The sequence below is a fragment of the Martes martes genome, assembly GCF_963455335.1.
Source record: "Martes martes genome assembly, chromosome: 1".
In the NCBI taxonomy this organism is placed as follows: Eukaryota; Metazoa; Chordata; class Mammalia; order Carnivora; family Mustelidae; genus Martes; species Martes martes.
Genome location: NC_137888.1, coordinates 95204029 through 95220285, shown reverse-complemented (window position 1 = coordinate 95220285; position 16257 = coordinate 95204029). Strand labels below are relative to the sequence as shown.

General features: G+C 37.6%; 1 protein-coding gene across 1 annotated transcript in view; it reads left to right on the top strand.

Moving 5' to 3' along the window:
- Positions 1-11209: 11209 nt before the first annotated feature.
- The window catches only part of NCEH1 (neutral cholesterol ester hydrolase 1), a 57088-nt gene continuing 52040 nt past the window's right edge, over positions 11210-16257 (top strand). Inside the window, exon 1 of the mRNA XM_080815425.1 lies at positions 11210-11443. Within this exon, the coding sequence (XP_080671551.1) occupies positions 11306-11443 (138 nt within the window). The 5' untranslated portion in view covers positions 11210-11305. The remainder of the gene's footprint in view (positions 11444-16257) is intronic.

The window sequence follows — 16257 nt, the reverse complement described above, 5'->3', positions numbered from 1 at the left end:
TATTATTTATTTCACAAATATTTATGAGGTATTTATTATATACCAGGCACCGTGCTAGGCACTGGGGATACAACTAAGAGACAAGCTGATGCTGACTTTGCCCTCACAGAGGTCAGAGTTTAGTGAGTTCTATCTAAACAATCCCTATTTTATCCTACTGCCTTTCTTTTTGTGCAACTGGAGTTCACAGGGCCATACAGCATCCTAACCATCCATAGTAGAGAGGTAATTTCATGGTAATGTGTATAATATAGAAAAATGTTTCCCTAATGCACACTAACATGAAAGTTGTGATGCTTGATATAGTCACAGATGTGGGGAAAAAAAACCTAATGCTTTATCTCTCATTATTTTTACCTTCTCTTTCACACACAGTTGAACTTATTTTATAGAGGCGATTAAAATATTAGGCTATTTTCTCCTTCATTAAGCATAATTTCCTTCAATTTTTCATTAACATTTGCCTACTTCTCTTTTTGAAGATTAAATGGATATGTTATATATAGTATCATATTGAGTTGAGATGTTTATCAAGATTTTCAAATTACATTGTTTCATTTTCCTAATTAAAATATTTTTTGTTTGTTTTCTTTTCCTTTTCACATGAATGTGACTGACCAAAGAATTTATATGTATTAAATTACTGTTCTTTGGAACACCAACATGAAATTAAAAGCCAATATGTTATCATATAATAGATACCTCTAGGCATCACTTCTATATTGCTTGATTTTTAAAATTGTGAACATGGATTATTTTTATAGTTTTTAAGTTAGGGAAACAAAGTACCCCTAATTGTGCCATTTTCCTTATCAAACCCTTGACTCCCTGTTAGTTATCAGTAACATACATCTAAGAACTGTCTCATGAACACTCAAGGTCTTTTACCCACTCTCCCCCAAAGCAGATAGAACAAATGTGTTTTCATGCTATGAAAATAAGAAGCATAAGTTAAAAGATCCATATCCTGGAAACTCTTGGAATACCTTGTGGTAGAAAACACAATTCATATATTTATCTAAATTTTTAAAACTAGAAGTTAATCATCTATCTATAACTTTACAACTAATCATGCAGATCTCAAAAACAAAAAAAAAAATGTTAGTCTATTCCATTATCTTGTTAGAATTATAATGAATATATTTACCATTTTATTATCTTAGGTCCCTAAAGAAAAATCAACTGTGTTTGATTACCACAAGATTATCAAAAGGAAGGAATTTTTTAGTAAAACCAACATTGTACTGTCTTGAGGAAGCTCTGGCTTGATTTCTTGACTTGACTTTGGTATTTCTCAACACAGAAAAAAAAAAAATGGTTATTATACCACAGTTCCTCTTCTTGAACCAAGAGATGGGGCTTTAAGCATAGGCTTTATTTCCTAAGCCATACAAATGAAGAGCTAAGTTCTATTTCACTGTCCTTGGTTTACACCACATTACTGGATTATACCTCCACCAGCTTCACTTGGTTGACCTTTTTATATTTCCTCTCAAATGTGGACACATTCCAAAAAACCAGGGATCCCACAGTGGTATCTTTCCTGTGCATCTTGAATAGCTTAGGCTGAGTCAAAATATACTGGCCCCACTACTCCTTTTTTTTTTTTTTAAGTTTATTATCTCTTTTAAAAATAATCTCTGCAATCAACATGGGACTGGGACTCACAACTCTGAGATCAAGAGTCACATGCTCTTCCAACTGAGCCAGCTGGAACCTCTGGAACCTCTGGTTCCACTACTTTTATAAAGGCTGTGAATCTGCTCCACAGTACTGGGTGCAAAAAACCACCATTTTCTTTAGTGTTCTAAATTAGATATATCTGCTTAAGCTTGCTATTCATCAAGATTGATGGGAAATTTAATCCACCTTATTTAATTGATTTTATGGGAGAATGAAGATAGCACAGATAGGTTCCACCCCCTCTCTAGATCATAAATAATCTGGATCATCACATGCAATCTAGGAAAAAAAGGGGAAAGAGTTCCAGTCTTTGTCCATTTTGATCACCTTTGAAATGTTAGTTACTGATGCCTGCATAAATCATCTGTAGGCAAACAACTCTATTCCTTTTATGCTGTGCTTGAACAACAATGTCTTTCATTTCCCCAAATCATGACACGTGGTGTTCAGTCCTCACGCTTCCCCAAACTGTGCCTACTCAGCAGCTTCTTCTCTAGGAATGCTGCATGAGAGTGGGTCTGAGAACCCCCTCCCTCTTAGAACAGCCTTCACCATGTTCAGGAAAAATAAACTGGAAGCCAGAATCCATCTTTACCTCAAAGAACTGGTCTCATTTTCTCCCTCTCCTTCCCTCCAGTGCTTCTGAAACAAAATGGCTTACTTCCTTGAGGGCAAACGGGAGAGTGCTCATGGGACCTTCAATTTCTGGACCTTTCATGGAAAGGAACTCTGGTTCCTACATGTTCTTTGTTTAATGCTAATTTACTATACTATACTATTTATTTATTTATTTAAGATTTATTTACTATTTGAGAGAGAGAGAGCAGGGCAGGGGGTAGGGGGCAAAGGGGGAGGGAGAGAGAGAGAATCTCAAGCAGACTCCCCGCTGAACTCGGAGTCTGACACAGGGCTGGGTCTCACCACCCAGAGACCACCACCTGAGACCGCATCCTTAGCGGAAACCAAGAGCCAGCTGCTCAACTGACTGAGCCACCCAAGTGTCCCACTACACTAATTATTTAAACACGAGTTAGGAGATATTAAATCAAAGTGAATTTAAACATTGATTATTTACTTATTGAAACATATAACTGAAGTTTCACAATTATTAATTAAAAACCACAAGTGTGATGTCAGATTTTCTTAAATATTATATATTCATTTATCAAACTACACACAAATTATATTGATTACAAAACTTATTTAAAGTAAGCTCTACATGGGGCTAGAACTAACAATCCCAAGATCAAGGGTTGCACGCGGGACCAACTGAACCCAAAAGATAATTTTTTAAAAAACTAGTCAGGTGCAGCTAATATGAAGTAGATTATCAAATAATTTCTAAAATTAATGGGACTTTCATTTAATAGAAATAGGCCATTATATACAATAAAAGTATATGTGTATATATATTGGGTGTGTGTGTGTGTGTATCCACTTATAAATTTATAATGAGTTAATCATGAATATTGCAAAAACTGAATGATTTATTTTACTAAAGGAAAAGAAAAATAACTTTAGGTCAATGAATCTAGTAGACTTTAATCATGTTCCATGTTTTTTTCCCAGTGATAGAATTTTGTGCCAATACACATTTCTGTGATTTGATCATGATCACTTACTGAGTTAATACTATATCTTAACCATTCCTTGTTTTTTTCCACACATAAATTACTTTTTCATGGTAGCTTTTGCATTTTTCTTATAGAAGTGTGGCATTAGAGCCTTATTTAAAGTACCTTTTGTAATGTTTTCCTTGTATTTGCATTCTCATATAACTGGTAACTCTTTGAGCTAGAAAGAATCTTAGAGATCCTGGGTCCAAGCCATTATTTTACGGAGGAAGAAACTAAGAGTCAAGAAAGTTGGGTAACTTCCCAAGGTCATATAGACAGCGAATGGTAGAGCTTAGTCAAGAATTTCCAGCCAACTTTCCTTCTGTTAGGACAGGCAGTTTGAGACAAATATAAAGGATTGTTTTATAAATAAAATTTTTGAATTGGATAAATAAATGTAAATAGGTATAACTTTCAAGAAAAGTTCAAGTGTATCTAGTATAAGGGTTCTAGTACCAATTTTCTTAGGTATTTTTGTAAACTTCTGTTTCTATATTATTTTTAAAACACTATTATGTAGTAATGAATGAAGAAAATTGAAAAACTCAAAGTGTTAAAAAGAAATTAAAATTATTCATAGTTCTACTACATAAACAGAAATTCATCTGAGGTTTGGGTATATTTATCTCCAGTTGTTGTATTTAAACTTTGCATTTCTTTAAACTTAATTGTTGTCATAATATGTATTTACTTATTATAACCTGAGCAATTGTTTGTGGTAGTATCCTGCTTTTTAATTATTTTAATGAAAAAATAAAAAGAAATAAAAATAAAAAAACATAAATTATTTTAAGGGCTAAGTGCTCCATTTACATTTAGGTACAATGTTTACTTATTTAAATATGTAGAAGAAACTTACTTTTATATATTTTAAATATATATAATTTTTAAAATAATCTTTATTAAGGAATTTTTTTTCTACATAAAGACTCGTATCATGGCATCATTTATAAAAGGAAACTGGATACTGTGTATTTACCTACCTCTCATAACATCTATTTTCATCGATGATCTATTCTCTCTTCATAGTTTTTTGGAGGGGAAAAACAAGATCCTGAAAATTACTTTACATTCCTTGACTCTCAGTAAGATTAAATATCTTCCTATGTATCTCTTTACTGACTGCATTTTCTGTCACATGAATATAAAGATTGTTAAAATGTACTTATTTTATCAATGGATTTTTATATTGATACAAACTTTAATATAACAGAAACTTAAAATATTTAAGCAAATGCATCAAAAGTCTGCCATATTATATTTTACTATATATATCAAATTATCACAACTGAGTAACAAACTTCAAGGAAAAAAATCCTTAAAAAGTGCTGAGGTAATATCCATACCTAATGATAAAAGGATCAATTCATTTAAAAGATGTAATAATCCCCTATATATATGGACCCAACATTAGAGCACCTAAATATATTAAACATATACTGACAGATTTGAAAGGAGAAATAGACAATACAGTAATAGCAGGCACTTCAACAATGGTTAGATCATCTAGACAGAATAAAAAAAAAAATTGGACTTGAACCATACTTTAGACCAATGGCTCTAACAGACATATACAGAACATTCCATCCAACAGCAGCAGAATTTACATTCTTCCCAAGTACACACAGAACATTCTCCAGAATAGATCGTATGGCAGGTCACAAAACAAGTCATAGCAAATTTAAGAAGACTGAAATCATACCAAGTATCTTTCCCAAACACAACAGTATGAAACTAGAAATCAATAATAGGAGGAAAGCTGGAAAATTCACAAATATGTAGAAATTAAACAACACACTCCTGAACAAACAATGGGTCAAAGAAATCAGAATGGAAATGAAAAAATATCTTGAAATGAATGAAAATGAAAACACAGCATACTCAAATATGTGGGATAGTACAAAAGCTGTCTTAAGAGGGAAGTTTATAATAATAAACATATTAAGAAGAATAAAGATTTCAAATAAATAACCTAACTTTATATGTCAAGAAACTAGAAAAAGAACAAACTAAGTCCAAGGTTAGTATAAGGAAGGAAGTAACAAAGATCAGAGCAGAAATGAATGAAACAGAGAACAAAAAGACAATAGAAAAAATGGATGAAACTAAAAGCTGTTTTTTTGAAATTTAATTTTGAAAACAAAATTTTTAGCTAAACTAAGAAAAAAAGAAGATTCAAATAAGTAGAATCAGAAATAAAAGGGGAGACATTACAACTGATAACACAAAAATATAAAGTATCATACAGACTACTGTGAACAATCATGCCAACAAACTGGATAACCTAGGAGAAATGGATAAATTCTTAGTAACGTACAACCTACCAAAACTGACTCATTAAGAATAGAAAATCTGAACAGATCAGTAACATGTAAAGAGACTGACAACAGTAATAAAAAAGAGTCTCAAGAAGAAAGGCCCAGCACCATTTGGTTTCTCTGGAGAATTCTACCAAACATTTAAAAAATTAATGCACATTGCTCTCAAACTTCCAAAAAATTGAGAAGGAGGGAACACTCCCAAACTCTCTTTACAAGGCCAGCATTACCTTAAGACCAAAGCCAGATAAGGACAGTACAAGAAAAAGAGAGGTAGAGATCAGCATCTCTGATTAAATGAAAACAGAGTATCAGAGAGATAATCCGCACTTCCCATGTTCATTGCAGTATTATTCACAATAGCCAAGATATGGGAAAAAAACACAAGTATCTATGTCTATCAACAGATGTACAAATAAAGAAGCTCTGTTGCAAGCACGTGCATGCACACAAACGCAGTGGACTAATTCAACAATTCAACCATGAGAAAGAAAGAAATCTGCCACTTGCCGCAACATGGATGGACCCTGGGGCACTTTACGCTTAAGTGAAATTGGCCAGATGGAGAAAGACAAATATCACTGCATGATATCACTTAGTATGTGGAATCTAAAACAATGAAATAAAATAAAATGCCAAGCTTAGAAACAGAGTAGAAAAATGAATGCCTCGGGCTGGGAGGTAGGGGAAATAGAGAAAGGTTGGTAAAAGGGTACAAACTGCCACTTTTAAGTCAGACACAGAAAGAAAAAATGCTGAATGACATCACTTATTTGTGAAATCTAAAAAAGCCAAACTCAGAGAGAGTGAGAGTAAAATGGTGGTTGCCTGGGGAGGAGGAGGTAGGAAAATGGGGAGATGTTGATCAAACAGTACAAACGTCCAGTTATAAGATGACTAAGTTCTGGGGATCTTATTTATAACATGGTGATTATAGTTAATAATACTGAATTTTATACTTGAAAGTTGAGGGAAGAGTAGATCTCAAATGTTCTCACCACAAGAAATGGTAATATGTGACACCATGGAGGTATTAGGTAATGCCTTGGGGTAGTCATTTTGCAGTATTTAAGTGTATCAAATCAACACATTGTATACCTTGAACTTATACAATGTGACATATCAATTATATTTCAATAAATCTGGAAAAAATAAAACATGGATAAAAGTTTCACTTTAAAAAAAGGATTTGGATATTTCCAAGTGCCCTCTCTCTCTCAGAGGAGATATTCAAAAGTTTTGGATTACTTCCCCAAATTAGACATACATAAAAAACAGATTTGAATTTAGTAAACTTACTTACTTTACTTACTCGGCCCTTCAAATCTCAATATTAGATTTTATCAGCTATTTGTATTTACTGAACTTTGCCTATGTGCCTAGGACTGAGTTGGGACCTGGCTATCGAGCTTAGGGCAGACACTAGAATAGGTAAGAACTTAAATCTGGGGTTCAAATTTTTAAAAAAGAATAACTTCTGGGCATTTTCTGGGGACTAACAAAAGTAAATGCCCAAAAGAACTAACCAATGGTTTATTTTTCTGAGATAAGCACATATTTAAAAACCAAGAAACAGTAGAGAAACCTAACTGAAATATATAACCCACTTGATTTATTTTTAGCATGTCTAATTGCTAAACTTTAAATGTCATCCTGACTACCTGGCCTAAACTTAGACCAGTGGATATTTTAAACAATTATTATAAAGTATATTTTATCAATAGAAGTCATTTATTCCTGAGATGCATAGACAGATTTTCCTATCTTTGATATATATACATTCATTTAAATCAGTGAAATAAATTCTGATTGTACATCACTATCTCTGGTTCCACTGGTAGTTCAGTTAAGAACAGACCTAAGGAATGTCTGGCTGGCTCAACTGGTAGAGCATATGACTCTTGATCTCTGGGTTGTGAGTTTGAGTCCCATGTTGGGTGTGGGGCCTACTTTAAAACAACAACAACAACAAAAACAGACCTGAAACTTCTGCTGATTAATTTTATTATTCTGTATTATTCATAAAATCAGGAGAAGCTGCTCTCTGAAGGTTTCATGCTCTTGCCACAAACCTTAGATCACACAGTATGCCTGCATATGACTTTCTCCGCTTGTGTGTCTGATGTGCTTCTACACACCTTTGAAGACTATTCTTTCTACACCTCTACTATAGCACTTAGCAAGTTTTCTTTTATTTTCCTGTATTTATTTTATTTTCTTTTCCTAGTAGACTGAACACTCTTTCCAGGCAGGGATATTATCCCATCCCCAAGCCTGATAGCATTCAGTACTTAGTAGGTCACTGGTAAATGTCTGCAGACCTTAGAAAACAAATGACATCTATGTCCCAAGGTAATAAGGTAATTGTGATATATCGTGACATTATATAAGCTTGAATATTATCAATTCCTTGATACACAATTTCATACATATGCCTGAAAAAATATCTGGTTCCTAGGTGTCCACATAAAATGGGAGGAGCCACTTTATATTAAAAAATTATGAAGTCATTTTCTCAGGAATCATAGGAAGATAAGCCTTAAATATGTTACCCATAGTTTTTTGCATCAGTCTGAGAATCTGGGGGGGAAAAAAAAGGAAAATGGAGAAAAGACACTTAACCACGACACTGCTGAAAGACTGGCTTTTAAGCAAGCAAATATCCACTAGTCTTTCTGAAACAAGATTCTGAAATAAAATCATTTTAGTGTTTTCAGAAATACTGAAAATCACTTTAAAAAACGTTCCTTCAGGATAAAAGTACCCAGCAACATAACGCTCTTTTCAACTCATTTCCATCTTTATTCAGAGGTAGGTCTTTTAAATTAACTTTGTGAGGAAGATAAGACTGATAGGTAGTCACTTAGCAGTTACAGTAGGTACTCACAAACTTCAGGGCCCAATTACATGCTGAACTTTACAAAATATTGTCACTCAGAGGAAGTGACACCTAAGCAGAGATCTCAGTATTAAGAATGAGGCAATGAGGATGGAAAATAGGGACAGAGCGCTAGGCAGAGGAAACAGCAAGGAGTGACATGTATAAAGATCCCGAGGCAGAAAAGCCCTAGTGTATCTGATCGGAAGGAAGCCAGTGTGGTTGCAGCATAGAAGACAGATGGAGAGGGCAAGAGGAGAGTTACAGAGGTAGGCAGAGGCAGCCAGACCAGCCCAGAGTGAGGTCTGGAAAGGAGTCTGGAACTTACCTGAAGAGGATATTCAAATTCACATGTGATTGTCTGGAACCCTGATTACTTTCCATCAGATATACCTCAAGACCAACAACTATGCCCAGTCATCTACATAGGCTACCCCTTTTCTCGTGGGTAGATCCACCAAGGACATCAGAATAACATTCAGTTCCCTGGAGAGCACAGCAATTTTTAGAAAACAGAATGTGCCCAGTTTTAAGCAATAAATATCTTTGGTCAAAGGCCCCAACTTGTATCTTACTGCAGACCATCTTCTTGTACTTTCCTTACATTCTCCCTACGCCCGCCCCCATCACCACCAAGTGTGAAAAATAAAAAAAAAGCAGAGACCTTATTGCCTTGCTAGGTATTTATTTCCTAGGCTTTATTTTATTTCCTAGGCTAGGTATATATGTTGAATAAATGAAGTATTGGAAACAAGTAATAAAGATGTTTAAATTTATCTCAAAGTGGTCTCTCTCTCTCTTTTTTTTAAACTTCTGAGATTTACAGAAGCATGGAGAGTTACAGTGGTTCCTTCCATCCTTCTTGGTTTGTCTCTTAGTGTACTGCTTAAGGGAAATCGTACTGCACTAGGAGGCAGGAGAAGTAAATATTGGTTCTATGGCTCACAAACTGGAGGACTGTGAGCAAGCTGCTCTCGGCCTCGAGAGTTTCATCTATAAAACTGAGCTTGTTACTACTGCTAAAGATAAAAGCTATGAGTCAGATGTGGGGGGTTTGTTGCAGTTTGTCACCAGCTCTAAGATCTATGATTTTATGAATATAATCAAAATCTAGGAAGAAAATATCAAAATCTACAAAGTAAAACTTTGAATTATTTTACAGATTACCTGAAAACAAATTATATTAATTCAATAGTCAGTTTGGTTGGTATCTCTGGGATTATTTCTAATCACCTATAAAGATTAGCTTCTAGGGGTGCCTGGGTGCCTCAGTGGGTTAAAGTCTCTGCCTTCGGCTCAGGTCATGACCCCAGAGTCCTGGGATCGAGCCCCACATTGGGCTCTCTTCTCGGCAGGGAGCCTGCTTCCTCCTCTCTCTCTCTCTCTCTCTCTCTCTCTCTCTGCCTTTCTGCCTACTTGTGATCTCTGTCAAATAAATAAATAAAATCTTAAAAAAAATTAGCTTCTAACTTTATACACATGCATTCACCCACAAACATATACAACTCTTTCTGTTTAGAGTTACGTGCTTAACCAGTACCTACAACAAAAGCTACAAAACAATGATTTCAAACTTGAACGCTTGAAAGGTCACTGAAGTGTCCTCTTTACATAAATGTTTTCTTCCAACTTCGAACAAGAAACACATTTTCTCCTAATAATCTCATTATCAGTCCCATACTTGGGACTATTTCACTTCTCTGGATCAGATTAAATTTAAATGACTATATTAAGGTGAAAAATTATATGTACCAAGTGTTTTAAGGCCTAGTTTGATAAGTTTGGAGCTGTCCTCATACCACTTCCTTAGAACAGTTCTTCCAAATATTTTCCTCCTGGATCTCTGCTTGTAATTCTGCTAGTAAAGTTCTTGGGACCATTCTATATCCACCCTCTCTCCCCCCATCGGAAATGTGGACTCAAGTGATTTTTCTGCTATCATTGACCCACTGAAAGAATTTTTTTTCAGGTGGCATTTCCTTATTTATTTATTCTTGTATATTAGTATAGATTTCTGGCTTTTATGTTATTTATAATCCATTAATTATTTGTTTTGATGCTAAAACTACCCCCCCTTTAGCTATTGGGAGATCCTTCAGGCTGTCACCTGTGTCCTTTTGACCAGTCCCATCAGTTTTGAGCACCTCCTTACCTTCTAGCACTACAGACTCATCTTGTACTTTACTTGTCCCGGCTTTGGAATCACCCTTTCCTCCAAAGAGCTATCAGAGTCCTGGTTCTTTTCACTGGCGAATCAGATTTGGAAACCAAGACTTGGATGCTAGCTAGGTTACTGGCTTGTCACTGATTGAACTATGGGAATTTAGTATCTTTTTCCAGCACGTATCAGCTAGAATTTATATTCCATTGCAAGTCTGGCTCTACAAGACAGTGTATTTTTATTCTTTCTCAGGATCTCCATTGTGAGTCAGAGTGGCCCACGGGCTTTGCACACACACAGAGACTCATCACACTGAAACTCTTCTGGGTTTTAGTTTGGGATCCTGCAGGAGCGAGCCCTTAGTTACGGGCGTGCAATACAGATCTGTGTCCTCCAGAGTCCGCTGTGCTGCGCCCAGCGCAGCCCGCGAGCGTTCTCAAACCCCGAGTGGCTGCAACACTTTGCAAGGACACCGAAGAGGAGGCACGTCAGCGCTCCGACTTCCTCCCGACGCCGCCTCTGATTGGCTCCTGGGCGTATAAGAACCCGGTGAACGAGCGGCTGACCCTTACAGAAACTTGCCGGAGGTCTTTGGGTGGCACCGATCTCTCCTCCTCGTCCACCCGCGGACACGCCGAGCCGGAGGAGGATGAGGTCGTCCTGTGTCCTACTCACCGCCCTGGTGGCGCTGGTTGCTTATTACATCTACATCCCCGTGCCCAGCTCCCTGTCGGATCCCTGGAAGCTGATGCTGCTGGACGCGACTTTCCGGAGCGCACAGCAAGTGGTGAGACGCAGCCCAGAGCTGATTCTCTCTCCCTCCTCTTAAGTAATATTTGAAGGGGGAAAGCAAGATTTCCGGACCGCGTCCCGGGAGAACGCATATTTTTCTAACGCAATTAGGCGATCGATTTTTAAGGTGGTTCAGTCTGGCGTTTTCGGGGTGTCGCATTTGCCTCCTCGCTAGCAGCGGGCTAGATCTGGATCTTCTCTGCGTCGGTGGCCGCGAAGGTGAAGTTCTTGAATAGAATTTGACAACTGTTTAACCCTTCGTCTGTCCTAAATATCCCCCCTCTTTCTTGGTTGGCAACGTCAAAAAAATAAATAAATAAAAACACCTTTCAGCATTTTTATAAAATCTCCCCATTTTCCTTCTTCTGTAGGGGCCAGCAGAGAGTGAGTTAAATGTTTTAGGAAGGCTGTGGGGAAAACAGGCTCTGATTCCTGGTCGTGTGCAGCCACCTTAAAAGCAGAAGCGGGCCCGGGCGATCTCCCGAGGTCCCCTGACTGTGGAGCTCTCTGTTCCTGGGGGCAGCTGGCAGGGCTCCTGTGAGCACTTGAGTAACCGCGGTGATCTCCCGTGATCTCCCGTTTCGTGCGCGGTGCTTATCAGCTCAGCCCAAGAAGGAGGCCAGGAGGCCTGGCTGCCTCGCCGGAGACCAGGCGGTGGAGGGGGCGGCAGCCGCGGTTCGCGTGATGCACTTGTTTTCTGCCTGCCCTGCAACATTTCTTTTCTGTCCTTGATTGTCAAGGAGATCATCTTTGAGCCAGGATACTCCTGCTCACCCTGGCAGGGGAGCATTTCTGTCTGTTGTGCCATGGGGATGGATTTCTTTTCCCTGTAGACAGTGCAGTGTAACTGTCTGCAGTTTATTCTACAGTAAGAGACATTAATTTTAGTGCCAGAGAATCTAAAATCTTAACTACAGTCTGCAGCCAAGGCTGGGTCCTATTATTCTAACCCTTCTTAATCTCAGGTTATTTTTGTAAGCTCCTTTTTTTTTTTTTTCAGGTGTGACTAGAGAAAGAGAGAGAGAAAAAAAAAATCATGATTTTCCTAGCGGGCTGATGTTCCTTTTCCCTGTCCATTCTAATTGTGTGTAAAATCACAGAGTCTCTGAGGCTTTGTCCTATCAAAAAGCCCCCAAAGTAGGGTATTGTAGCACATTCCTACTAGGGATTTGGTTTTCTTTTTTTGTAATTATTTTTTAAAATATTTTATTTTTAACTAACCTGTACACCCAATGCGGGGCTCAAACTCACAACTCTTGAGATTAAGAGCTACCTCTTCCACCTACTGAGGCAGCCAGACACCCCAGCGATTTGTTTTTCTTAAATCCAGCCATGTTTTCCGTTCCCTGTTGTCTCTTAGGAATGGTGTATGAAGTTATAGATCCGCTTTCTTCCCTCCTGCTAACTGTAATGCTGACCTGGTGGAAGAATGACCATTCCCTTCTCTAGCATTTGCCCCAAGAAAGGTGGTCTTCACATAGGAAGCCCTGAAGTCCCTCTCTTCCTTCAGAAAGTACATAATTTGGGAGTGGTATCCTTTAAAGGTTCTTTTAAAGACCTTAAATGGTCTTTACCTGGGTGGGTTATAATGGCCTTTGACAATAAAAAAGAAGAATAACTAGTTAGAGGAATAAGAAAAATGTGAAAAAAAATCCAACTGCTATATTGGCTACAGAGATTTTTCTTAGTTTTCAGGTCACCAGAAGTCTTCCCCATCATGTGTAATTTGGGAAAAGTCAGGTTCGGAGAAAAGCCATTCTTCCCCAACTATAGGCTGTCAACCCAACAAAGGCAAGACCTTTGGACCTGATGATCCTCTGTATAAAATGTGCCCTCAGCTGGCGTTTGGGACTGATACTGGGTGTAAAGCCAAGTCACAGAGATAAATAAGGTAACCAGTTATCCTCACCTGACACTGTGTCTTGAGAGTGGTTTTGCCCAGAAGTGGCTCTCATCCCTTTTCTTCTAAATTGTGAAGTATCAGAAAGATTGTTCAGGCCACATGGTAGCATATTCTACCCAGTAAAGCAATTTACTAATGTCACTTCAAATTGTGGCAGGGAAAAGACAAGGTGACTTGACACATTGTAAGTTAATACGAAAACATGACTGCTGGAGGTATGCTTCCCTGAGTCCCATCCCAACCAGGCCACTTGCTGGCATCAAGGCCAGGCAATTTACAAACATTCTCTGGTCCTCTGTTTTCCCTGTAAAACAGGCTTAAAACCTACCTTACAAGGTTGCTATGAGGTTTAATAATGTATTTAGATGTCTGGAACTTGTAGTTAGATCTCTAAGAGTTGTTCCAAAGGTCCACTACAGATCGTGGAGAAAATCTGTGGGATTGCCCAACCTTGTTGAAACGGTAAAGCAAATGTAAACTGGAAGTGATTTATCTCATTGAAACCTGGGGAGCTACCACTAAATTGCATGGCATGAAGTTTGTTACCCAAGCAATTTTAGAGTTGATTTGCTGATTGACAAAAGCTACTTCAGAGGTGAAGCTTGGCCTACTTCTTAGCACAGTCAGCACGTGCCCAGCATCAAGAATGATGGATGCTACTTTTATTCTGTTTCATTGGCAAATGCTGCACCTCTTCATGCCCATTCTTATCTCCTTTATCTTGTGCAGGTGAGTCAGATAATTGAGATTTTGTTCACTGTACTTTTTCTTTCCTTGGGATCCTCCAATATAACCTAAGAGAAGCTACTTGAGATCTTTTTCTGAAGTCATCTCAAACACAGATGCTGCATTAAAATCCCCAGGGAGCTTTTCAAATCCTGATGCCTGAGTTCTATGCTATACCAGGTTTATTCAGAATCTCTGGGAGGTGAGTCCCAAGCATCAGGAGCTCTAAAAGTTCCCAGGTGATTTCAATGTGCAGTAAAATTTGAGAACCACTGTTCTTTAAGGTCAATCAAATGCATTGTGGATCAAATAATCTATATTCCTTAAATTGCACTAGTTATCTTGCACACAGGTTGCTGGAAATGAGCCCTTTTACATTAGCATGGATTAGTTTATCAGATTAGTTGATTGACACTTTGGCTGTAAGAGTCTAAGGGGATAAAATACTAGCTAGGCAAATTACATTGTTATAGCACAACCTTCATAAGACGTTGAGCTGTGGAAAAACACAAAAGGTTTGGGAAAGGCAGTGGAGAAGATTGGTCAGCAAAACACTAGGGGACAAAAGTAGGGAGTTTGGGGGGGTGCGTTCTGGAGACTGATTTCAAAATGCTGTGTAAGGAAAGGTTTTTTCAAAATGGTAATCCTGGTACAGGTGGAGATACTGAAAAGTGTGCACTGCTTATTTGGGCAATATGCATCAGAAATAGTAGAAGTAGGCTTATTCTTTGACCCAACAATCCCTCAGTATGAATTAATTTTAAGTAATCAGTGATATAGTCTAAACTACGACTGCAGAGATCGAAACATTTTACAGGGTTAGAAACCTTATTCAACTAGTCCAAAAGCACTACTTTTTTTTTTTTTAAGATTTTATTTATTTTGAGACTAAGAGAGAGAGTGAGTGGAGGGGCAGACGGAGAGGGAGAGCCAGAATCTCAAGCAGACTCCATACTGAGTGTAGAGCTCAACGTGGGGCTCCATCCCACATCCCTGAGATCATGACCTGAGCTGAAATTAAGAATCAGTCACTCAATTGACTGAGCCACCAGGTGCCCCAGCACTGCTGTTTCATGAGAAATATGGGGGAACATTCACCAACCTTGTTTTGTTTTTGCAGCATGCATCACTTTTAAAAAAAAGTGAAAGCAAGAAAAATAAGAAATTATATAAATTGTGGAACACACATTTTTTGAATACTATAGTCAAAACATTTAGGTTGTAAAATGATGTTTAATGACCTACAAAAAATATGTACTTTATGTTAAGTGAGGAAATGCAACAAAAATATATAGTTCTGTATATCTATATACCAAAACATATAGTTATGTACATCAGTAGCTATACCAGGCTATCTTTACTTAGAGAAAAGGCAGAAGGGTATAATTTAAAATATAATGCTTTTGTTCTGGTCCATCTTCAATTTTCATTTCTATATATTCTAGCTTCTCTATGAATGAGTGTAGTAATAAGAAATTATTTTAAAAAGTTTTTGTAGATTGCCTACTTCTAAAAAGGAATTGATATGCACATACATACCAATGTGATTAATATTTTAGTCATTGTTCTATAAGAAAATCAGATTTCTTTTTTTTTTTAAAGATTTTATTTATTTGACAGAGAGAGCGATCGCAAGTAAGCAGCAGAGAGGCAGGCGGAGGGTGGGGAAGCAGGCTCCCTGGTGAGCAGAGAGCCTGATGCGGTGCTCAATCCCAGGACCCTGAGACCATGACCTGAGCTGAAGGCAGAGGCTTAACCCACTGAGCCACCCAGGCGCCCCAAGAAAATCAGATTTCTTAAAAAAAAAAAAAGCATCCCAGATCCCCTGATACAGATATCACAGTGGCATGCTTCGTACATAGTCACTTAAATGTGACACAGTTGGGAAGCTCACTATGTGCAGTTTTAGGGAGATGCTAGAATGACCTAAAAGAACCTACAGCATAGTAGAATGGAGAAGACATGTTAATATATAGCTATTAAGAAGGTAGCTGCTGACAGGCGTTACTGAAGAGGCACAGTTTCAGAAACTCATAGGAGGGAGAGGTTATATATAGTTTAGAGGAAGGTAAAGATGGCGGCTAAAGGCAATAGGTAATCTGAAGGGAGCTCAGAGCAAGGGCTGGGTTTGGCTCACCTTGATTATTTCCCAATTTACTAATAACTCTACTATGTATCTT